Consider the following 24,700-nt stretch of genomic DNA (forward strand, 5'->3'; position numbering starts at 1 on the left):
AGCATTCTGCAAGGTCTGACTGCCCGGCATTCCTCCAGCTAAGCCCTGTGTCCTAAAGGTTCCACAGCTTCTTGAAATAGCTGTAAAGCAAGTGTTCGGACACATGGCCTCTGGGGTACATTTCCCATCCAAGCCACACCAGCCTCCCTCTACCATGTGTGGGCCAAGATCCTTCTAGACTGATAGGGAGAATGCTAGTATACTCCTGCTACTCCTCTTCTACGCAGGACTTGGTTGGGGTGGGGCAGGGGCAGACAGTGCATTGCTGGCCATCGGTAAGGAATGTTAGGGTAGAACCAGAGACCATTACAGTGCCCAACAGGCATGAAATGGTGTGTTCCACGTCTGTCCCTGCCCTGTCTCCTCCCCACTGGTTTAGGTAGTTTTTTAACCTTGAGCAGCAGTCAGCCTCCCTGAGAGCCAGAGCTGCAGGCCACTGTGTACTGAAGTCTGTTGCACTCTCCTGACCTTCCAGGCCCACTCTTCTGGGCAGCCCTGCTACCAACCTGCTGCTTCCTGCAGGCCGTAGCATGAGATGCAGGCCCTTGGTCATACATTCGGTGTCCACTACAGCAGACTGGCAGATCCAGATCTCCCTCAGGCACTGGGTATTGAAGGGAGCGGGGTCTTCTCTGGGACCATGCCTATCTCTGAGCCATCTTCCTTCCCACATTGTCCAGCAAATGTGAAGAGTCCTGTTTCGGAGAGACTGGCTTCCATTCTTTTTTCAGAGGCTGACGCACTTCACACTGGTCTGCTAGTGCTCAAGGAAAGGCTTTTACACCATCGACTATTTCACCTTTCTGAAGCTAACCTTTGCAGGAGTCAGATCTTCACAATATAGGCCTAGTTTGTGAAGGTGGCAGCAGTGAAGTGTGTGTGTGTGTGTGTGTGTGTGTGTGTGTGTGTGTGTGTGTGTGTAGAGAAAAACGTCGCTTAGAATTTCAGCACTTAAACAAGCTCACTCTGAAGTATATAAACCCAGTGTGGAAATTGTCAGTGAGCCATGGAGTCCATGCAGTAAACACTATACCATGGCCAAATGTGCCTACTCTCTGGTCTATGAGTAGAGACTTAGTGGCATTGTCTATGGTGACAGGTCTGTGCCTGGTGTTCAGCCATGTCTTTCTACCCTTCCCAGGAAACCCATTAGATAGAGCAAGTTCTCTCTGTCAGACCTCTGTGCTTCCTAGAACTCCTGCCCTCTGCTAGCCTCAGTACCTACACCGTAAGCATTCTAAGTCAGTTCTTGCCAATGAGATCTAGCTTAGGCTGCATGGCACTGTGTGTTTTTCTCACCTTTGTGTGGGAGGATCATATCATCCCATCTTCATACTGCTGGTGTTAGGTTAGTACTTGACAACCTGGCTGGGAAGCATCCCGCAGATTTACAGCTGTTTCTGACCCTCTTCCTTTATCAAGGAAGTGGAAGAGTCCAGTGATCTTAGGCCCACTTAGCGGAGGGAGTGCATGCTCGGGTGACGCAGTTCACCTCATTTTTTCTAGACTGCTCAGGCCCCCCAGAACTCTGAGCAACTGAGTCAACTATCAGAGATTCCATTCAGTTGTGTGTACCAAACCCATTTTGGATTAATTAACTAATTAATGCTTTCTGTGAAAATTGTGTTTCTGAGACTTTGTCATTGGGTATTATCCCTGTCCCCTACCTCCTGTTTCCTGCCTGGGGCCAAAGACTGTTTTGTCATTCAGTTCCCATTGTTCCCACTGCTTGTGTTGAGCCACATTTGGAATCCATTAGAAACCTGACATGCTTGTGAGCAAGACGACAGTGGCCCCAGCTCTCGACTAGGGGTGCAGACAGCATCCTGAGCCCATGAGAGAGATTCTACAGCATGGCGGTAGAGACTCTAGGATTGCTGACAGTGATCTGTCTACTTCAGATGGTGGGGTGGGAGCTGGGGTGAGGTGTTAGCACTGTAGGACAGGGACAGATGGTAGGAGCTAGGAGAACAGGTCCTAGTAAGCTCTGGCTGCTGGGAGAGGAGGCGGTCTTGTGCCTTTCCTCCACAAACACTGCTTTAGGGTGGGGACACCTGAGCGAGGAAACACTTGGAGCTCTAAGACCTGTGAGCAGAGGAGTAAGGTGGGAAAAGGCAGAGGTGAGTGTGTGTGTCCAACTGAAGTAGATGGAAAGGGAGTGTTCTGAGGAGCAGAGGGGGACAGAGAATGACTGCCCAGCCCTTCCCTTGGTAAGGAGAACAATGAGAGTCAAGCTTGCCGCATACCTAAGATCCACCCATTTATGCTGGTACTTGCTATGAAGATAACTTGGAGTCTTAGTCCTTGTCTTCTTGACTTTGCCATATTAGGGTTTCAGCTACTGCCAGGCCTCCCTCGAAGTAGAGGGAGGGCTGTTGAGGCTCAACCCACAGTGCAGATTGTCTTCAGAATAGGTGGTACTGGCTCCTTCCCTGGGCAGACTGTTCAGAATATGCCAAATGCATGGAGACCTCAGGATCGTGCTCCAAAAGCCACCTTGTCTCTTGCTTCCTGGGCCAGAGAGTTTCTTCTTTGGGCAGCCAAGGAGGCTGTGCCTCAGGAGGGGTGGTGTGAAGCCATTCGTTCCTGCCATCTTGAGAGTTCTCCTGGTCTCCGCCATGCTGGCTGGGTGTGGAGGTATTGGACTTGTCAAGCAGGCGCCATGCATAAACACGTAGCAGCACACCTGCAGTAGCCCAGAGAAGGATGTTGGACAGGCTGTAGGCCGAGGTCCTGATACCAGCGGAACAGATGTGTCACACTGCTGATGTCTCCTTCCCTCTGTGTGCTGCTTTCCTGTGTGCCTCGACCAGCCCTGATGCCACCTATGCCATACTCACTAAGTAGGAGCCAGAGCCCAGCTTGGAACTCCTCCTCTCTATAGCCTCTAGGCCCTCTGCTGCAAGCCACTGGGACTTCCCATGTCTTGGGGCAGGAACCTATGTGACCATAGCCAGTAGGGGGTTGAGCCAGAACCACCAGTGGGCCCTGTATCTCCCGTTGCTGGGTTGATTGCCCACCAAGCATGGGCATCAACCCAGCTGTCCCTGCTACCTCCCTGAGGTGTCTGTATCATTTGTGGTGGACTGCTACCTAAAGAGACCTTAAACCACAATGACTTTTTCTTCCTTCTTCTTAACCATAGGAAAAATTGAGGAGTCCTTGGAGAGCACAGAGGCCTTCCGGGTTGTAGATCAAGGTATCCAGAAGCCTGTGGCAGATTCCTCAGCCTCTGCTTACATCCTCAGCAAGCCCCCGGTGTCCACACCTCCCTCGTGGGATGGGAAGAAGAGGGGTGACTTCCCAGGGGAGCCGGTGGCTTTTCCCCAGGGACTCCCAGCAGGCGCTGAGGAGCAGCGCCAGTTCCTCACAGAGCAATGCATCTCCTCCTTCTGCCTCTGCTTGAGCCGCTTCCCACAGCACTACAAGAGTCTCTACCGCCTGGCCTTTCTCTACACCTACAGCAAGACTCACCGGGTGAGAAGGGCCCTGCCCCAGCCAGACAGGGGAGGCTTTCAGGCAGAACAAAACAGCATTGGGGTTAGGACTTGGCTAATTCATCTGAGAGGGGTGTGAAGAAGAGCTGCAGAGCCAGAGCTAGTCCAAAGTGTGGACCGTGTGCCCTGGAATACAGGTCTCCTTGCTGTCACCTTGCTCTGGGCTCGCCTCAAAGGTACAGCTGCCTGAACCATCTTCCACCCCTTGCTTGGTGGATGTTGGGTCCTTTTAGAAAGCAATGGCTGTGCCCTAGGCTTCAGCACTCCTGAGGGCTTTCCAGTCAAACCATTTTTTCTGGCTTTTAGCGTTGGTGGGAGGGCCAGAGTGACTTTCTTTTCCTTCGGTTGTTCCTCATTCAAGAGGTGACAGGGAGAGAGTTCCCTTGCCTCTGGTGCCCGTTTCTGCGGAGCTGTACTCTAAGGGGTGCCGGGCTAAAAATATGCACATGAGCAAGCCAGGCAGCTTTGTTGTGACCAGCACTACAGAGAAAATAGCAGGGTGCACAGAGCCCCGGGTGCTGCTGCAACTCTGCGAAGGCTGAGACCTGTAGTGCGAGGGGCAACAGGTAAGGCTTGAGGGAGGAGAGACAGTGCCATGTGGGTTAGGGCTAGGAGGAGCTGGAGTGTCCAGGTGAGCAGGGCATCTCATAAGGTCTTGCTGTGAGACCTTCCTTCATGTGACCCTTCCAGGTTCAGTCAGACTCTCCTCCCAGAGTCCTGCTGCCGCCCCATTGTGGGCCCCACTACATTCTTGTGGATGTTTGCAGAACCAAGTAGAGTAGTAGGCCAGAGAAATAGACCCTGACTTGGTGCTAGTCACTTCACAGAACTCTGGGGGCTAGGTGTCAGAAGGCTTGTCCTTGCAGTGACTGACATATTCTATAGCTTGGCCAACTTTCTGAGAGTACAGCAGGTAAAATTAGCCTCAGCTGAGCTGGGGCAGAGTCAGTCACATCATCGCCAGTCTCTGTAAGGTGTGTACCAGCCATAGTAGACTGACGTGTCCAGCTGCCTGAGGCCATCTGCTGCCTGTTACACTGCTGCCCCTACTCTGAAAAGCTGGTCTCACTAGCTGGCCTGCATTTGGCAATGAACCTCACCTCCATGCACCAGGTTTTTGTGTTCAGGGGCTGGGTGTTAAATCCCAGCCAGCACATGTCTCCCCTGCTGAAGACGTGAGCTGCACATCTCCTCTGCTTTCATTCTTTCTAGTAGCCCTTTCCCCCTTGAGGAGCAGCAGAGCACATGGCAAGAGCCTCCCAAGTCCCCGTGAGGAGATTCAGTCATCAGTCACCTCCATATTCCCCATAGAGCTGTGCTCAGACAGTTCTTGTTCCAGTGTGCCTTCCCCAGCAAAGGCTGAAACAGAATGTGGGGTGCAGGTATGGATTATCACCCCCAGAAAGGAGCAAGAAGAGGGTGCAGTAGGAAACAGTCTGGGTTGCTAGACTGCCCTTCCAAGCTTCTATGTCCTACTAAAGGCTTTATTTCAGTCCCAAGGGGGCCATTGTACAGAATACTTAGCATGGCACCAGGTATAATATATGCTGATTAAAGACTTCTCTTTCGCAGAAGGAGAGTTGTCAAAGTAGTGTTTGTGTCAGGATTAAGAAAATAACAAGCAGACGGAGGTGATGCACACCTAACTGTCCCAGTCATTGAGAGGTAGAGGCAAAGGATTATAAAATCAGGGCTATCCTCGGTTACACAGAGTTTTGAGTTTTAGGGCAGCTAGGTTTTAAGAAACCAAAAGTAAAGAAAAGAGGGGAGGAAAGAAGACATAGAGAAAGGGGCAGGTGGGGGAAGAAGGAGACACAAAGAGAAACCATGATTCCATACCCGAAAACAAACTCTTAGGCCTGATACTGTTCTGGCTATCGTGTACAGATAATATTAATAATGGAGCATCTGGAGCATCGGGTTCTTCAGTTGTAGACCTTGTTACTCCACAGTCCTCCACTGTTGAGTGTGTCCCCCTATGGGTGATGTGTTTTCCCTTGTGCTCTTCCCAGGAATGATCCCCGGGTCATGATGGTCATTCTGTGGTAGTTCGTGTGGTAGATCAGCCGAGTCAGCCCAGCCACATCCATTAGTTTCTGTGGGCTCTTCTCGTACCAAATTCCTAGATTGGGTTCCTTCATTTGTGAAGATGGAATGCTGACCATGATTCTCAGAGAGACTCCCCTGGGGCGGGCACTCTCTTCTCAATGTTAAGCCTCCTTTGGAGACAGCACTGTGGAATGTCGTATGTGTCGGATGTTTCCAGAACATACCAAGTATACTCTGGACCTCAACTGTGTCCCTGGGCTGCCTCTGCTGTTGGAGGAGCCTTTATGGGCTTCGTTGACAGGCCTTTGCTGAACGCCAGTTCCCGTCTACAGCTTGAATGACAGGTTAGCACCAGGCTCTGCTGAGCTGATGAATTAATAACTTCCTGCTGCTCAGGGCAAATCTCTGTTCTAGGGGTGAGTCTTGGGTGCCAACTCTGCTGGCAGCTGCTTAGATGTTGGAACACAACTCAATTGTAGCTGACTAATTCAGAAACATTAACTGGCAAGCAGTGACCTCTTTCCACACATAAGTGTTTGCTAACAAACACTTCCCAATGTGTGTATTTGACAGCAGCACATTTTGTACACAACCCGCCTATAGGCTTAGCAGTGCATTTTCCTGTGGCCAGCTGGATTGTTAGGTATCTGTCTACTCAGGGATCCAACAGGCAGCATGGACACTTAACTGCTGCTGATCCCTTTGGTCTTTCACATGTCACTCCAGGTAAAATCATTGCCTTGCTGTGTGTTGTGGAGCAGATCCTCCTAGGGACAGACCCAGGGTTTATAGCTAGGCGCTCTTGGAGGCCCAGGGCTGTTTTGTTGAAGGAGTCTGCTGGTGATACAGGATTGTGATGATGGGGTAGGTAGGCAAACACCCCTTCTTTCCCATTACCCAGACCCATCTCCTCTGCCCCTCCATCTCTGTAGTCACTGTACAGCACCCCACTCCCATCCCCCACCCAATTAGGCCTTCTGAGGACTGTGCCTTGTAGAGTTGCCAAGGCTAGGTCTTCTCCTGGGGAATCTTTGATGCCTATATGTGGCTGCCCTCCATGTTGTATCAGGATATCTTATCATTTGGGCTCCTGCCCTCACCAGTAGGTAGGGGTCTGGGTGAAAAATGTCCTGTTGTCCTGGAGCCCAGGTCCTCCAATTTTTGCTGTAACTATTATAAGTATATTACAGTCCAGGGCAGAGAGACTGATAAAATGGGCCCTGGAGCCAAACAGCCAAAGAAAAATGAAGTTGGTGAGATACATTCCCAGTTTCAATAATACAGTAATAAAATATGTAATCAATAATAGTGTGGGATGTTATCCAGTCTACCAATATGGATGAACCTGAGGATGTTGTGTTTAGTGAAATAGGCCAGCCACAAAAAGGCAAACACTGAGTCTGTGCAGGGGTGGCCCGGACACACTAGCTCAATCAGAGCCTGCTGTTTTGGCTCAAGGCTTGTGTGGAAGGAACCTACTTTTTGGGTTTGATCAGAGGCCGACTCCTGTGTTGAGACCCCACAGTAGTGCACATTCTGGTGTGGAATCTCCAAGGACCACTGAGCCCTGGACTTGCTAGGTAGCAGGCCCAACTGTTAAGAAGTATATTAGTCTTAAACTGGGTATTCAGTACCTTCCTTTGCCCCATAGGCAAAATGCTGTTTTGCCTGGTATTCTCAAAATGTCTTGGGCCACTATGTCCAATAGGGTCTTAGCAGGCTTTACTTTGTGTGCTTTCTAGAATAATGTCTTAGCTAAGGTGAGTTCTTATTACTTGTGGCCAGCCTTCTGCCTCAGTCTCACTGGTGCTAAGATTACAACACTCCTTGCTCAAATCGGGAATGCATTTCAGTATGCCTGCCTTTTGGTTTGATAAAGAGTCTTTGAGCCTGGGGGGTACAGAGGGAGTGAGACAGATTGCCTCATAAAGGTTGCTGTTTTCCCAACTCTTACTCCCACCAAGGGATGTAGATACAGAAGTCTGAAGGGGTTTGAATACTTTGCCTGCAGCATCTGTTACAAATAAGATTCTTTAAGGTTAGAAAGTAGAATGTCCTCCCTCATTGTCCAAGATCCATGAATGGCAGACTTAGTTGTGTTTTAGTGTGTATCTGTACAGGTTCAACATCATAACTGAGCAGTTACCGTATAGAAGGCCATCTTGAGGAGGCAGGGATCAAAAGCAAGCTCTCAAGTGTGCCCATTGGTTATCAGGGGGTAGAATAGAAAACACATCTGCTGGCAGCTAGTGATAGGTCTGGGAGGATATAAACTGGGTAAGGGAATGGAAGGGATAGTGTGGCTATTTGGAAAATCCAGAGAAGGCTTTTCTGACCAGAGTTATGAATGAAACAGTGAGTTCTGAAACCCACGAGGAAGTCGCGAGTAAGGCTTCCAGGTGGATGGTAGGGCTGCACCGCCATCTTGAGATGAGATCAGGCCTGGTACACAATGATGGATATGGAGGAGAGCAGAATCACAGGCTCCCTAGGGCCCAGGTAGGCAGTGGAAGTCGCAAGGACACTGTTGCAATGTCGAAGGTGGGGGTTTGGGCATTGTGTGGCCTTAGGGTGAGAGACACTTAACTGTGGGGCAGACAGGAAGTAGCCTCTGTGATTTGTAGAGATTTGTAGTAGAACCCAGGGACACTCTTTGAAGGGTCTGAATAAAGACCAGGAACAAACCCAGGAGGGAGGAAGGATACAGTGCCATCCATGTTGTCCACAGAGGCTGGCAGCCTCTCGGGGCCATGCTTGGTAACCCCACAGGGTACAGTCAGGAAGTATCTCTACTTCGCTGAATGCCTTTTTCATTGAGTAGTAGTCCCAGGAATAATGGGAGAATTCCCTTTTCTCTTCCATTCTTGGAGAGAGGGTCTTGCTTAGGGAGCTAGGGTTGTCCCGGAACTTGTGTTCCTCTTGCCTCCGCCTTCTGAGTGTTGGGATGGCAGTTTGTGCTGCAGCACCTGGCTCTTTATGCATACAACACATACTACTTTGATTCTGCTTTTTAAAAATTTGCCCCATGCACCCAAATTCTTAATTATAACAATTTTAATGGCCATACTACATTTTCTTGGTTAATAGGCCACACTTTATTTCACCAGCTCCATGTTAGGCTTTTTCTAAACATGGAACTGTTTATCATAGTATTTCTATTATTAAAAAGGTCAAAATTGATTCTAAGTCTGCTGGGTCCAGGATTTGGAGGCATTCATATCTTCACTCCCGTATAGTTCTTGATGAGTATAGAGCAGTGGTACTCATGACTGCTGGCCTGGGAATTGGGCATTTGAATGTGGCCCACCCATCGTTCCTACTGGAGCATTAGAGCACGGGTGGAAAGTGACTGAACGTTTCCCCTGCTCCTCGTGTGAAGAAGCATGTACTTTGTGCTTCAAAGCTGGGGACCAAAGTCAAAGGTAGAGCACTCTGATCTCACCCACCCCTACTCTTTGGGCCTCGGGTGGAGAAAGCAGGAGCCCCACTGGTGTATTTATTCGACTTAAGAGATAGCATATTCTCTTGGGACCCTGGAAAGGTCTGTGCGTGCTAGAGGCAGTGGACATAGCCTACCAGCAGCTGAGCCTCAGAAAGAATGGCCTCTGCCTTTCCTTGGTGGAAGTTCCTCCTTGAGCTAGACCCTGTGCTTGCTCTCACTCAGCATGCCAGCTTCAAGTAGGAACAGGTATCTGGACTCAGTGGGTTCAGCCAGAACCACCTCCACCTACAAGGCTGCCAGGGGTCATGTGGACAGAGTGCCCTCTACCTGCTGTGGTTGCTCTCATGCTGGGCTGTCCACTGCTTCCCTGCCCCTCCTTGCAGGTCAGGTCAGATGATAGGGGTGTACTCTTACTTGGGCAGAGCAGCCTTGACTTTCTGAGGCATTAGCCTTTGGTACTGGGACCAGGCCTTGCCCTTGAAGATACCGGCCTTAGAGTCAGTGTTGAGCTTCACTATCCAGCCTGCTGGAAAGTGGCTGTCTCCTGTTAGCTCCATGGAAACTCAAGCCTTTTCTGCCTTGAATGTCTTTTCTAGAGGTGCATACTTAAGACCTCACCTGTGCCTGTTGCTAAAAGATCTTCATTCTTGTGTGTCTCCAACCCTTGGCCACAGAGTCCCGAGCAGTTCCAGGAAACTCCTTGGTGGAGGGAGGGTGGCTTTTTGTAGAGGCAGAGCAGAGGTCAGAGGTTCAGTTGTCAGGCAGTGTGTGTCTCACTTGGAGTCAGAGTTTCTACTTAGACCTAGAGTAGTAATGGCATGCAGAATGTGAACAGATGAGCATTTGGAGCTCCTGGAGTCAAAGTCTGGGTCCAGGACCAGGCAAACAAGAGGCTCAGGCGAGAACGTCAATTAGATGGGGAGGGTGAATACCGCAGAAAGGGTGAAGTGGTCATGGGTCCAAAGGGGCATGGCTAGGCTTCTCATTTCAGCTGCATACCCAGAGAGGGGAAGGTGTGGCCAGACGCATGGTGGGAAAGGACTGATCTCTGTATGGCCTAGTGAAACAGTCTTAAGTCAGGCCTGTACCTGTTCTCCCTTCTGCCTCTCAGGACTCCTACATGGGTTCCAGCAAGAAGCCCCATTGCCAAGAGAGTCTGGGCCCAAGCAAAGCCCAGGCCTCTAAGGCAACTCTACTACAGGTTATAATAAGTAAGGATTCGTGATAAATGAGTAGGGTCTGCCTTTGGGGCTAATAGGGGTACCTAGTAACGTGTGGACACTGAGTCTACAAGGCAGATTTGTAGGGTTGGGCAAGCTGAGGGGCCCCTCTATGCCCACTGCCTTACGAAGTCTGAGGTCACATTCCTAAGTCAGTTATGGTGAACAGAAAAAAAAATTACTTCCAAAAATGCATCCCACAACCCAGTGTTCAGAGCTCTGGTCCAGAGCCTCCTGGAGCTATAGGATCATTGTCTGAAGAACTGCTCTTGACCACAGTTTTTGCCAGTGCAGCCATGAAGAAGGGACCACCTGCTTTCCCATGGGCACCCTGAGCATCCCACACACTCACTTCCAACCTACTTTTGTTTCCCCAGAACCTCCAGTGGGCCCGTGATGTGTTGCTAGGCAGCAGTATCCCATGGCAACAACTGCAGCACATGCCGGCACAGGGGCTCTTCTGCGAGAGGAACAAGACCAATTTCTTCAACGTGAGTACTTTGCCTTGTTGATTTCTGAGGCTGCTTGCTGCCACTGTTTCTCACTAAAGCTGTGTGAATCGCCCCCCTGGTCAGGTGTTTACAGAGCTTCAGGTGTGTAGCATCCTCAGAGGGTAGACGGGGATACAGATAAGAGAATTCAAAACTGATACGGGGCTGTAATTAACTGAGTGACTTCTAGCAAGTCATTACTCCTCTGGGCACTCGGGAGAGGCATGGATGAGCTCTATGTGTCCTCTAGAGGCCTGGGTGTTCAGGGGCCGTATGTGCAGTAGAGAGAGAGGACTTTGGGCTTGTAGCTCTGGAGCAGGTCCACCTCCCCCGTGTGATCTTGGGCACCGAGGAGACTCTCGCTAAGGCTAACTCTACTACTTGAAAACAAGTTTTCCCAAGGTTGAGCCTTCAGTGCCCTTCCAGTCAGCTTTGCCATTCCTTGTGACGGGGAGCAGTGTTTTCATGGCTGGGTCATCATCCACCTTCCAGGGCTACCCTGTCTGCCTCCTAAAAGCCTTCTTTAGCTGACGCCCAGTCTCCCCACACGCACCCTGCCCCACTCAGCAACAGTGGGCTGTCGCTCCTTTCTACCTCTAGTCTAGGTCTTCTTCCCTTCCACACTCCTCCCAGAGTTGCTGGCTCCTAGTTAGGTAGCCTTGGCAGGCCACACAGACCCTCTTAGTTCTTGTTTCTTCTCTGTTTCCCCTGATATCTTGATATTAGCAGAGAGAGATTTAAGGGCAGGGTTTGCCAACAGAGGTATTGACAGGCAGGAAGGTTGTGGCAGAGGCAGGTCTTTAAGGTGGAAGGTTGCCAGAGCCCTCACTGAGAGCTGGTCAAGTGGTGAGTGTCCAGTTCCATGGCTCATCCTTTCTCCCAGGCTGTGTAACTTGTGGGTGAGGAGGCACTCAAGTCTAGAACCTTGCACCTACCTGTGCTCACTGTTGTCATTGATAGGCAGGTAGTAGGTGTCTTTGCTAATCAAACTACATGGTACTACAGAATCTGCTGTGAAAAGGGACACCCACATACCCCTTTGCCCAGACCTATTCTTGCTCTTCTTTGTCCTGAGAGTCCTTCCAGAAGACCTGTTTGTAAGCCAGTGCATGTATCTACATGTGGAGAACAGAAGCGTGCACAATTCGGCCCTTAGTGTGTGCTTGTTGTCTTGTTTTTTCACTAATAGCATCTCTTAGAGAGTGTTTTAAAATGTGTTCATTCTATTTATCAAGGGCTGGGGATCAAAGTCAGAGCCTTGCTCAGGCTAAGCTAGTGTACAGTAATCTTTTTCCTCTGCCTGAGAAAGGGTCTTGCTATATAGCGCAGGCTGCTACCTAAGCCTCAGTGCTGGAATTACAGGCCTGCTCTGTTGCATCTGCTGTTTTCTTGAGTCAGGACCTCTGGCTTAGGCTTGCCTCAGACCCATTGAGGAATTAGATGCTCTTTCCTCTACTTCCCCAAGTGCTGGGCTTCTAGGCATTCATCCCCACCCCTACCTTTGATCACTCTATATAGCTGCCCAGTATTCAGGTGGATGCCCATCGTCACCCACTGATGGATCCAGTCTTCCGTAACTACAAGATACGTACATTGTACATTTGTGGGAGCCCATTTATAAGAAAAAGCCTGAAATAGAATTCCTGCCTGGGTTAATGTTTGTGGTACTTTTAAAGTATCAGAAGATACTGCTCTCCTAGATCTGCCCTCCACCCCCACCTTTACACACATCCTTTTTTCTAAAGGCTTCAGCAGTTTATCAGTACTATTAATATTTTTAACTTTATAGTTTTAAGGGTTTTGTGTGTTTATGTGCATACATGTGTGGGGACACTTGTCCCATAGTGTGCATGCCCTGGCTTGTAAATAAAGGGCAGAGGGCCGCACTGTGGAGCTAGTTGTTTACCTCCTGCTTTGTCTTGGGTTCTGGGGGTCAAGCTCAGGTTGCTAGGCTTGTACAGCAAGTGCTTCTGTCTTTGGAGCCATCTTGATGGCTCTGACTTTGGGATGGTGGTGGGGAACAGATTGTTCTGTAGTTCAGTCTGGCCTCAAACTCATGATTCTCCTACTTCTGCCTCCTGAGTGAATACCTGCTTTTTAGTAAGGGAGGAAAAAAAACCAAACCTGTTGCCATGTTCCATTCCCTATGAGTGAGATTCTGTATAATATACTAACTGTGCAGATGACTTCTCTGTGGTGTTGGGTGTTGAACCTAGGTCCTCACACATGTAGAACAGGACACTCCTGTGTCCCTGGTCCAACCGTTTTGGCTTGTGCACAGTTTTTGTTTATGTTCATTATTCTACTGGACGACCAGTTCTTTTGTTACTGATCTAGAAGACACTATATATTAATTAAGTGGACCCTTTTGCAAACCTATTTTTCTAGGTTGAATTGGAGTTAGGCGTGTTGTTTAATTTTTGGAGCTCTTTGGTAACTCAACTCATAAAGTGGAGTTCCATTACGTCACAAGAATGTTAACTGTAGGATCTCAGGTTTGGTGGTACGTGCCTGTAATTCTCTGCTCTGAAGGCCGAGACAGGACTGTCTGGGCTAGGACGACACAGGGAAACTGTCTTAAACAAAGCAAAGTAACTGTACGAACCAAGTTAGGTAATGGTGTAGTGCCCGAAACCCAGAATGGCACATGGTAGGTACTCAGAAAAATAATTTCCTTCCTGCCTTTCCTGTGTTGGTCCTTTGACCTATTAAAGACAGCACAGGGATATTGCAAGGTGAAGCAAAGCCTTCGTGCCTTCCTCAAACTTAGTCCTCCCTCCTCGCTGATACTGAAATTGAAAAGTCACCCCTCAGGCAGGTGCTGCAGCCTCTTTCCCATTATGTTCATTCCCTGCAGCTCCTCCTGTGGTTTCTAGAACCTCTCCCTCCAGAAATGAGTTCTACCTGAAGGGCCTACGAGAATCCCTTGTGGGCTTGGTATGTGTGGCATTCCTCCTCAGCCACCTCTGTGATTTAAACTCCTTAGCCTATAAGACTGGGGGCCTAGCATGATAGGAGTGTTGGCCCAGAGAGATGGCTCAGTAGTTAAGAGCACTAGCTACTCCTTTAGAGGATCTGAGCTTCATTCGCATCACCTACATGGTAGCCAACAGCTGTCCATAAGGGCAGTCTCAAAGGATCCAATGCCCTCTTCTGACCACCAAGGACACCAGGCACACGAGTGGTACACAGACAGACACATGCAGGCAAAGCACCCACATACATAAAATAATAAAATTAATTTTTTTACAGAAAGGTTCTGAGATGCCCTGAGAATTCTGCATGTACATCCTGCATCCTTGACCAAGTTTGAGAAAAGTATTTAGCAACATGTCAAAGAATCATTTCAAGCAGTCCTTTGCTCCTTTCTGGGTGTGGCAGTGTCTTTGACAAGTCTATAGGTTGGGTAAGCAGGCTGCCTCAGTTCCTTCAGTCACACACTGAATGCAGAGTAGACAAATGCCTTGACCTGCAGTCCCTGCGGGCCTGCTTCCCTGGGCTGTGCGTACTATCCCTCTCCTCAGATCCTCGCAGGGAACCCTTCTGTTACATAATAACAACACTTTTAAAAAATTGTGGGGGGTCTTAAAATAGGACCACATTGTCACCAGCAGCAGTTCAGACACAGGGAAACCTTAGCCCTGTGACAACTCCCCAGGCACTGTATCTTCTCAAACCCGCTCCTATGAGCACCCCTGTGTTGGCTTTATAAATAGGCCTGCCTGTATATGAGAATGTGTCAACAGTGTATGTGACTTTCAACAACTTGGTTTTATTGTTTGTTTTACTGACACTACACCTTGGAGAAGTTTCTAGGTTGCTTTGCACCTGCCGTGGCTCCAGGGTTCTCCAGGCTCCAGCCCAACATTTCTTGCCATGCTAGGCACCAGGCCTAACTTAAGATAACAGAGGCAGCAAAGGAGGAACCCCACACATAGCAAGCCCAAGGGATTCTCCTAGCCCTCTAGGTGCACATGTCAAGGAACCCAATGCTTTCGTCATTGTCCTCCTTTGGTCTGCTCTCTGAGTCTCCTGGGCTGGCCTAGCCTACCTCAAGGATATATTTCCCAGAAGATGTTACCTGATGCTGGTCTCTTTCTAATCATAACTGATTTTTCAGCCCCATCTGACCAACATTGATTCTCTGAGTAAAGCAAGAGCGAACTAACTCCTGAAAATTGTCCCCCGACCTCCACATATGCTCCATGGCATATGCACATCTGTGCTCACACACATGTGTGTTCCTATTCCCACAACTATATTTTTAATTGGGGTGTCTCTGTTCATGAGGCTGAGGGAGGAATAGATCAGAGCTCCTAGTTGGAGCTTCTGCAGCAGGAGACTGATGCCCAGCTGGAGGTGCTTATTTCTCTAGCCCTTTTATACCAGCAAACAGTCTCATCTCTGTCCAAACACAGGTGGAGTTCTTGGGCACTGCTGGTCAGGAACCAGCTTGGCAGTATTGTACTTCCTTCTGCAGGATCTAGAGGAACCGTGTGCAGCTGTGGATTCAGGGGTAGGAGACAGGCTGAGGCTGGGCCTGCAGGCATATGAAAAGGCCCCTAATTAACCAGTGCCAGGCTAAGGGTGTTGCAGAATAGGAAAAGAAGCAGGGGCTGTCCTTGCCTGGAAAGGCAGGGTGGGCAGGAAAGCACAGGCCAAGTTAGGTTGACAGGTGGCTTGCCTGTCTGGGTAGCTTGCCCACACCACTGGAGCTAGGAACTGGCTTCTGGGTGTCCAGAAGGTTCCTGCATTTCCTGTGCAAGCATGTTCACCTCTGGGCAGGCAGGCAAGCAAGCCTGCGTGGGCTGAAACCAGGCTGTTTTGTCCAGGGTGAGCATCTCTCCCTATCTTGTAGTTGATTCTGAAGTGTTCCCATAGTAACAGAGCCAGAGATGGCTCTTTCATCTTCCCCAAAAATGTTTGCTTATTTTAGAAGACCGGTTTTTTTTTTTTCCCCCTGTTTTAACCCAGTTTCTAGCCTTTCGGAAAGAAGCAATGGGTACTGCAGGTAGGCAGTAGACATATTCCCACCCAAGGCATTGAGAAAAACTTAGATCTGGGGTGCAGGTAGGCTCAGTACTCAGTCATTCTACCCCTTTGGCCTCACACAAAGACCAAGGTTTCTCTGGAGCAGGATGGTTCCAACAGGTAGATTCATGAATGCCCCCAGCACTTAGAACACACGCAGCTCATCCATATGACTACAGATTGACCCACATGGAGCTTCAGGTCTCTTGAACCCCAAAGGTCTTCCACTGATCCCAGAGACCAGAGCTGGTTTCAGAAGAGACAGGATTGAAACACCCTGGTTCCCATGTGGCGAGGTCTTCCGGAAGCATGAGGGCTACCTTGGCTCTAGGAGAGCCGACTAAAACATTCTTGTAGTGGGCCCGTGTACCACACCAGACCCTTTCTGTGTGGCCTAGGCTGAGAGTTAGTACCTGTGGCTACATCATACTTCCCTGTCTGACTTGAGCTACATCTTGTCTGTCTTGCCCCTTCTCGAAAGATGTATGTTTTCCACCATTCTAGAGCTTGTTGCTGTGCTACAGCCACCTCAGCTGTACAGGAGCCTCCAGGACAGATTCGGGAAGCCAGGGAGCAATCCCTGTGCTCCTAGTACTTTCATGTACTGCCGAATCGTCCAGTACCAGGCCAGATTCTGTTCCACAGAATTATGCTGTCTTTCCCAGCCATCTTTCAACAGTGTGGTGAGGAACAAGAATTGTTTCCGTCTGTGTGCAGGTGACTGGGGAAGCTGAGCTCCTTCCCATGCCTGACGCTAGTTTTCTTTGCCTAGGCTCTGGGCTTGTCCACTCTTACTTGGCGGCCACCGCAGAGGCCCAAGTGGGTCTTTTGTCCTGACTGTGGCTTAAACAAAAAGAAGGGATGGGCATTGTGAGCCATCTTTGTTTTTCAGTATCTGCTGTTCCTAACCCTAGAGCCTAGTACCTCAAGGACCTTGATGTGGTTAAGGGGGAAGAAGGACCTCAGTTGGTGGGGGCAGCTGAACGACATCTGCCAGAGACGGAGAAGAGTTCCCTGAAGATCTCAGCAGGGATGCCTGGTACTGCTCACTCTACTCTGACTACCGCCAGTTGGCCCTGTGGCCTTGGGGGAATCCCCTTCCCCTATCAAGTGAATAGATACGCACTTTCCAGGCTGCTCCTCAGGCAGTGCCCTCCTTCCATAGAGCCATTAGATACCAGCAGAGCCAGGGAGGGAACAGTTTATGGAAACCATCAAACCTGAAAGCATTACTGTCACCCTCCTAGCATCTCCCCTAGCTCAGTGCCTAGTGACTATGTGTGATCTTTTGAGAATTCCTAGGGATGAGTAAGAGGAGAGCAGCAGCCCAGAACACAGGTATAGCTTGGCTCAGTGCCCAGGAATCCAGCCATGGCGAGGCCTCGGTTCCTGCTATACCCAGGTCCAGCATTGCCTCCTCTGGCCAGCATCAGGTCCAGTATCACCCTCCCCCTCTGGCCAGCATCAGGTCCAGCATCCCCTCCCCTGGCCAGCATCAGATCCAGCATTCTCTCCCCTGGTCAGCATCAAGTCCAGCATTCTCTCCCCTGGTCAGCATCAGGTCCAGCATTCTCTCCCCTGGTCAGCATCAGGTCCAGCATTCTCTCCCCTGGTCAGCATCAGGTTCAGCATACTTGCTTTTTTACTTTTTGTTTGTTTGTTTGGTTGGTTGGTTGGTTGGTTGGTTGGTTTTTCAAGACAGGGTTCCTCTGTATTGCTTTGAAGCCTGTCCTGGAACTCACTCTGTAGACCAGGCTGGCCTCAAACTCACAGAGATCCGCCTGCCTCTGCCTCCCCCGTGCTGGGATTAAAGGCATGTGCCACCACTACCAGGCTTGGCTTTCTTTCTGTCTTCTGGTTTCAAAGAGGCACCATGGTTGATCTGGTTGTGCATAGTCCTTGTCTCCAACCGCAGACCCAAGTTCAGGCTTGTTTGGGTAGATATCAATAAAGCTCAATGTCAAGAAGCTCTGTAACTCTCAGCAGGGAGATTCATCTACCATGTGCACTGGCCAGAGCCAGGAACGTCAGGGTAGAAACTACCTAGTTTGTGATAGCCTGTAGCTTCCTTGGCTGGTCCCACAGCATCATCTTTTAACCTAGAAGCAAGTGTGACCGACACTTAGCAGCTCTCTTTGTCACTGTGCCCGGGCGCCAAGGAGCATGTCGACCCACTGTAAACATTCCACATGCCACAGGGTCAGCCAGGCTCAGATCCATGTTTCCAGGGATGCTGATAGGTAACGAGACTTGGCCCAGTCTCATGGCTGGTCTGTGCAGAAGGAGAGCTGTGAGCCTTGTGTGTCTAGCAGTAGAGCCCATGATTAAAGAGGTTGGTAGCCTCGCTCAGGGGAAGAAAGTCAGTGACCTGCTTGTACCTTCACTGGATGTGGCCCAGCCGCTCCAAGCAGGAGTGCTACTTATGGGAGAAAATAAGTTGGCAACAGGCAGAAGAACATAAGTCAGGTAGCCCTCCCCTAGGAAGTAAGGTTAGTCAGGGGACCAGTAGGTAGGCCATAGTGTTGAGCTGGACTGTGTTTAGCTGTCGGTTGTACCTGGTCTTTGTGGTAGCATTTTCATCCAGGCTCATCGGGGCTGCCACTCCTAAGACTGGGGAAGAAAAAGAGGCGGCTGCTCCTGATTGCTGTGCTGGTGCATTTGTACCTGGGCCAGATTGCCTCGCTGGGACTCAGTAGGGAGAACCCCATGAAGGGTCTACCTGGGGTGTCCCCGTTGGTGAGACTGACTTACTGGTGCTGTCCTCATTCAAGGATGGGGCTAATGCTCTATAAACTTGGTATCTGCTGCTGGGAAGTGGTGCTGCTCATTACCTCATCTGAAACAAGATCTCTGCTTCTCAGAAGACATTGGCTGACATTGGTTGAGGCTTTTTCTTCTCCATGACAGCTTGTCACTGAAGACAGTAGATGTAACTACCCCTGGCTGGTGAGAAAACTGGCCAGCTTCTCTGTCCTTCACTTCTTTCTTGGTGGCTGTCACTCTTATAGGTCTCCTGGCTTGATTCAGCTGCTTCTTCCTCACTAGTTTGGTCCAAGGTGTACAGCAATAACTTACTGCTGCAGGTGGGGCAGAAGGAAGCCAGTCACATCATAGCGGGAATCAGAGGACAGAAAAGCAGGGGAAAGTTTCAATTGAGGAAATGTGAGTTTCTTGGCTGTAGTCAGAATTGCTGCAATCCTGCTATTTTTAGCATTGCTGAGATGATCCATGGGCCAATTGCTCAAGCAGAGTAAACAAAAGAAACACTTCAAGTTCTCCAGGGAGAAGCAGTCCTGTTCTTGAGAATCTTAAAGGGGTTAGCATGGACTCAGAGCCCACACTGACCTTTCCATCCTTCCCATATTCTGAGCTTCGGAACTTTTTGGAACCACACAGCTCAGACTAATTCAGTCCAGGTTTAGGCTGGAGCCCTCCCTGGCCATCACGTGGGGAAGAGCTGTGAGTCTCCTGCCCTGTCTGTAAGAGGAGGCACACAGTGAGGACATAGGGATAAGACAGTGGTGGATCATTGTATAAAACACCCAGGCCCAGGTTGTGGCAGTTAGAAATCTTGCCGAGCCAGGCTGCAGCCATCACGGCTCTAATCTAAAGCAACAAAAGTCAAATGTAAGCGGCCTTTAGAGTGTCTTCCTCTGGTGTGCATTCTTTTCTGACCACCAGAGGCAATTGTTGCCTAGAGGTACTGAGAATTATGGCAAGGCCAGGATTCATGGACAGAAGAGGGGGTGAACTCTTAAACCCTTTGCATTTGTGACCTGAGTCCTTGGGACAGCCCTAAAAGAGGATGCAGAAGTTCATGTAGATGCTACAGCATGACTTGCCCAAGGTCACACAACCAGCAAGTAGCAGAGCAAGGAATCAAGCCCAGGGCTCAGGACCATGTCCTGTTGGCCAACCTCCATGCCAAAGTTTCTGCACAGCTACTCTGGATCACTGCTGTTTTTCCCCTAGATAGACTACGGTGTTAGTGGATATGTCCAGCTCAACCTCAGCCCAGAGTCCCTCCACCCCCAACTACCCTGCTAGAGTGAGTGTTCAGTCAAGAGTGTACTGTTTAGCGTTTTCACAGAGAAGAACATTCCAGCACAGACTTGTTTTTCTACTGTAAGTTATTTTTCAAAGATTTGCTCTTTGACTAATTGACCCTGTCATGTCTTTCTGATACCTGTGTGTGATGGTTTTAGCATAGGCAGTGCCCCTAGGACACTGCTTCAGGCTCTGATGTGCTGTATACTTCTAGTCTTGTGCATAGGGCCTCAGCAAAGCTCTCAAAGTGGAGTAGGGCACGGCAGAGAAAGAAGCTGGGAGAAGTCCATGGTTGTTGAGCTGGAGCTGGGAACCCCTAACTTTGGGGTTCCAAGGAACAGGAGGTCATTCTAGGAACACACCTGCTTGAGAGCATAGGTGTGACAGTGCTGGACTTTTTTATTCAGCCTCAGTACTGGACATGCTGTGGCCATGGAAGCTGAGTGAGGGGACTGGCCAGTACCCCTGTTGCCATTGCTCCCATAGGAGAGTATGCACTTGCAGCAAGTCACCAGGTTAAGCTTGTGATGGATGCCTATGGCAGCGGAGAGCCTAAGGTTGCCCTGAGCTCTGTGAGGGCTCGTATTCTTTGCTATACATGCCATTGAGATTGCCCCAGTTTGGGGCTTCCAGCCAAGAGCATCTGTAGAGGGCTTATGTGTAACAGGATGGACTGGGAAGGCAAGCACCTAAGCCAAAGCTACCCCAGTGTACACACACTGAAGAAGGACTCTGCCCTGCCCCACTTTAGACTTCCTGTCCCCAGCCCCTTTGACCTCAGTGTCTCCCTCTCCAAAGGTGGGCCAATTGGATAAGGTCAGTGGTTTTCCATCTCCCTTTCCAGAAGAAACCTTTTCACATAACCAATGAAAAACAGATGTAGTGGCAGCTACTCCAGAAGACTAGGAAGGGCCAAGCTCCACCTGCTTAGCTGTACCATGCCAGCTTCTGAATAGAAGGGGTGTGATCCCTGAGAGGCTGTGGACTTCCTCTCTGCCATGTACCCTGCACCCAGTGCCCAGTGTTCCTTCTTAGCGCAGTGCCAGGCCTCCTGGCTTGGGTAATTTTCATCTCTCCCCATTTTTCTCCCTCCCCTTTCCTTTCCTTTCTCCCTTCTCCCTTCTTCCCCCTGCTTTCCCTCTTGAGAAGTTTGACTTCTAAGATAATGGGTTTGAACTTGGTTGCCCCTGCCTGATTATCATGGTAACAGGCTCTTGGGGCCAGGAACTGCCTGAGAGGGGCAAGCCAAAGACTGCATCATGCATCACATAGGTAGAGGAAACCCCCTCCACTCCTGGCTCCATTCATACTGTTGCAGCTGTGAGCAAGCCCGTTAGTGTTTGTAGGCTATTTCTTCATCTGAACAGAGGACCTGACATTACCTCAAGGTGAGGTTAAAGATCATATGAGAACAGGCTAGTACTGAGCAACAGCGACCATGACCATTGTGTTCAGGGGTCAGTTGACAGGGAAGGGACTTGGTGGAAAAAGGGACATAGATGACAAGGCTCATTGATAGTGGAGAAAGTGAGATAGAGTGGACAGATTGGTAAAGTGCCCTGACAGAACTACACAAGTTTAGCTGATTGAAAACATATGCGCGTGTGTGAGTGTGGGTGGGTAGGTGCACATGTGTGTACAGGCCATGCATGTATGTGTCTACATCTGTGCCGCAGTGCATGTGCGGAGGTCAGAGGATAGCTTGCAGGCCCCTTCCACCATGTGGGTCCTGGGGATCAAACTCGGGTTGTCAGGCTCAGCAGTATCTTGACCAGCTGTGCTATTGCACCAGTCCAAAAGCAAATTTTGATTGAACCTAGCATAGTGATGCCTACTTGCAATTACAGTATTCAGAAGGCTAAGTCAAGGAGGATCAAGAGTTTGAAGCCAGCCAGCTACTTAGCAAAACCCTGTTTCAAAAAGCAAAACAAAACAAGATAAGCGAAGACGAGGCCTCATGGACCTTAAGATAGACCCTAGCCCATCACTGGCAGGGTGCAGATTGTCTAGTGCCCTAAACACTTTTCCTCTTTGCAAATGAACACTTAGTCATTGGCTTAAGCATTCAGAATGAGGCTCTTGAGGCAATGAGTCAAATGAGGGCCAGCTCTGGGCTCCAAGGGAAACCAGCCATTGGTTTAGCATGGGGCTGTTTTTCCAGAGTGGAATCTCCCTGGCCATAGAGTCTTTCACTGAGGATCCTGTTTCAAATATAACTTCGCATAACTGCCTTGGGCAAAGGCATCTGGTGCAAAGGTGTTGTGGATGCCTTTGGCAGACGAGGCTGGCCTTCAAAGGCTGTGAATGGGGAGTCCTTTATAGAAGACATGTTCTTCTATAGAAGGATGCCTGTTGCAGGTACACAGTAAGGGAATGCTCCCTTCAGCTTGGAGCCTACTGTTAAACTCCCTAAACTTGATTCCTTGCCCAACCCTTAGCCTAGGCACCCCTACTATAATAGTGGGTCTTGTAGTAGTGTGCATGCTGGAGATGATTGTCTGGCAGTCTTCAGCAAAGGTGATGAAGACACTTCGGGAAGCCTTAATGGAGTTTGGTCATACTATCTGAAAGAAGGCCTAAGGGAAGTTGTGTGGAGTGAGAGCATCGAGATGGGCTGAGAGCAGTCTGTGCATGGAGGAGTATGTTCTGGTTACCATTTGTCAGGTTCAGCTTGGCTTAGAAAGAGCACCACAGTGCTGGTCTTAGATGATATTTGGTCATCAGAGGGTCCCTGCTCTGAACAGGTGATCCCAAACCTTATCTGGTTTTCTCACAGAATGGGTCAGAGGCCCTGGGCTGTCATAGAAGAAACCTGTGCCTGGGTTAAACCTTTCCCCTTACATGTGGATTTGTTGCCATTCTGGCTAGGGGGTGATTGTGCATATGTGGAGCTGAGCCTGCTTGGAGGTTTTTTGTTTTTGTTTTGTTTTTGACATCACCCGGGAATGCAAAGGTTTCTTCCTCCAGCCATCATAGAGCAGGAAGAAACAGTGAGGTATGGGCCTTCCTGGGAACTGGAATGCCCACAAAGGTGCCAGTTCTGCTTATCCCTTTCCTGTCATGTGATCAAGCTATCATGCCTAGCCTTTCCTGTCTGCCAGAGTACCTGTTTGTAGCTGCCTGACAGAGGCCATCTGATCTTACAGACTGTGCCCTTCCTCCATTGTTTCCTCATACCCCTCCACACACACACACCCCTAGGCCAGCTAGGAAGAAGAATTCTCAAGCCATAACAGCTATTCCTTAGGGGCCAGCAACCAGTAGACATATAGATTATGTTAGTTGTTTCTTTTTTTCCAGTGTGCTAGCCAGAGGAGGATTCCTAGGACCTGGGCTACCCTCCTGAGGTGAAATGGAGGCAGCTTTGCAGTCCTCCAAAGAGTGGGTTATTGCAGCGGGGTTTGTGTCCAGCCTGGGGAGTGGGGAGCAGGGCACAGAGGAGCCTGTTGTAAGCGCCTGTTATCCTAAGGAGGCACTTAGGGACCCAGACCTGTTCATACCCTCTTAGAAGGGAGAAAGTGAAGGAAGGCATTTTTTTGTGGACAGGAGAGGCACAACTGGGTAAGACAAAATTGGCCTATCTGACCCAGATGCCACCATTGCTGTCTGTCCAGATCTATCAGTAGTGGACCAACCACAGGTTCCTAGATAGGGAGCTCATGGTCAAAATTGGTGCCTCCCAGCATATCCAGGCTGCCCCAGAGGCTGCTGGCCTCCATTGCCTGATTTATTCCTCTGACCTCTAGTAACCCTTCCCTGTCGTTGAAGATTACCCACTACCCTCTGCCACATGTAGCCTGACCCATAAGTATACCTGCCCTCCCAGATACCAGCCATCGTCACTGCCTTTCTGTGAGCTGCCTCTCCTTCTCTTGTTGGCCCTCCTGTGTGGAATAATATCCACCTAGTAGCACTGCCTGCCACTTCTCCCACATAGCAGTCGTGGTCCCGTCCCACCCTTGACATTCTCCTTCTGTGGTCTGCTGTGTAGCTGGACTGAAGGTGCCGGTTAAGCTAAGTTGACATGCCCCATTACTGCCTGTTCACAAGAGCCCAGGGAACTGGCTGAGATCCTACTTTTCCTTCCTGATGTGGGGGGCTGTCTTTCCCTTCACAAGAGTGCATGGAGGGTGCACACACATATACTGGGACCTCACAGCCCAGCACATTTAAGTGGTACAACATAGCTGTCTGCTGAGGTTGCTGTAGTTCTAGCCCTAGGAGCAGGAATCTTTGAGCAGAGCCCTTGCAGTAGCAGCCTGGAGATGTTCCTCGGGCCAGTCTTCATGCTTTGCACCTTGGCTCTCTCCCGACACTGTTGGGTACAGTGACATCTGAAGGCACTGCATAGCTGTATAGTACAGGAGGGTCAGCTTCTCAGAACCAAAAGTTTTAGCTCAAGAGAGTCAAGTAGAGCACATGGTTTGGGGGGAACCCAAGGTTTCTGTACCTCAGGAAGGGTGGCCTGTTTCACCCTTCTCAACCCTAAAGAAGAAAACTGGCTATCACATACATAATAGGAAAGTCGCCAGATCCAGTGTTACACAGAGCTACTGTCCCACAGTAGTGAGGCAGGTGAATGGTGGCAAGGCTAGAAATTAGGGCTCTTCAGGAGCATTCTTGTCCCAGCATTCAATCCAGCTCAGAAGGAAGACGGGTTCTACCTTGCGACTGAAGTAAAAGCCTACAAGAAAGGAACCAAAAAAGACCTGAAGGTGTACAAGGACCCGGGTCTTGAGAAGGAACAGCTGTAAGATACCACTGGGGCTCCATGATTCCCCGGGTAACTCAGCCAGCAGAGCTAAGCACTGCTAAGCTCTGTCATCCAGAACTTAGTGTTGTAAGACCAGAGATGCACCCCCACTTGAGTCAGGAATGTCTTTCTATGCCATTGGCCGGGTGTGCCAAAAGCTAAGTCTACAT

The 24,700-nt window shown here is 49.7% G+C and overlaps 1 protein-coding gene across 4 annotated transcripts in view; it reads left to right on the top strand.

Moving 5' to 3' along the window:
* The window catches only part of Cabin1 (calcineurin binding protein 1), a 115,989-nt gene that overhangs the window by 66,605 nt on the left and 24,684 nt on the right, over positions 1 to 24,700 (top strand). For all 4 annotated transcript variants that reach the window (XM_050138461.1, XM_050138473.1, XM_050138466.1 and 1 more), the window contains 2 exons: positions 3,146 to 3,477; positions 10,586 to 10,699. In XM_050138461.1, coding sequence (XP_049994418.1) covers positions 3,146 to 3,477; positions 10,586 to 10,699 — 446 coding nt within the window. The remainder of the gene's footprint in view (positions 1 to 3,145; positions 3,478 to 10,585; positions 10,700 to 24,700) is intronic.

The sequence above is a fragment of the Alexandromys fortis genome, unplaced genomic scaffold (genome assembly GCF_014885135.2).
Source record: "Alexandromys fortis isolate MF-2015 unplaced genomic scaffold, M_Fortis_MF-2015_v1.1 scaffold_9, whole genome shotgun sequence".
Classification (NCBI taxonomy): Eukaryota; Metazoa; Chordata; class Mammalia; order Rodentia; family Cricetidae; genus Alexandromys; species Alexandromys fortis.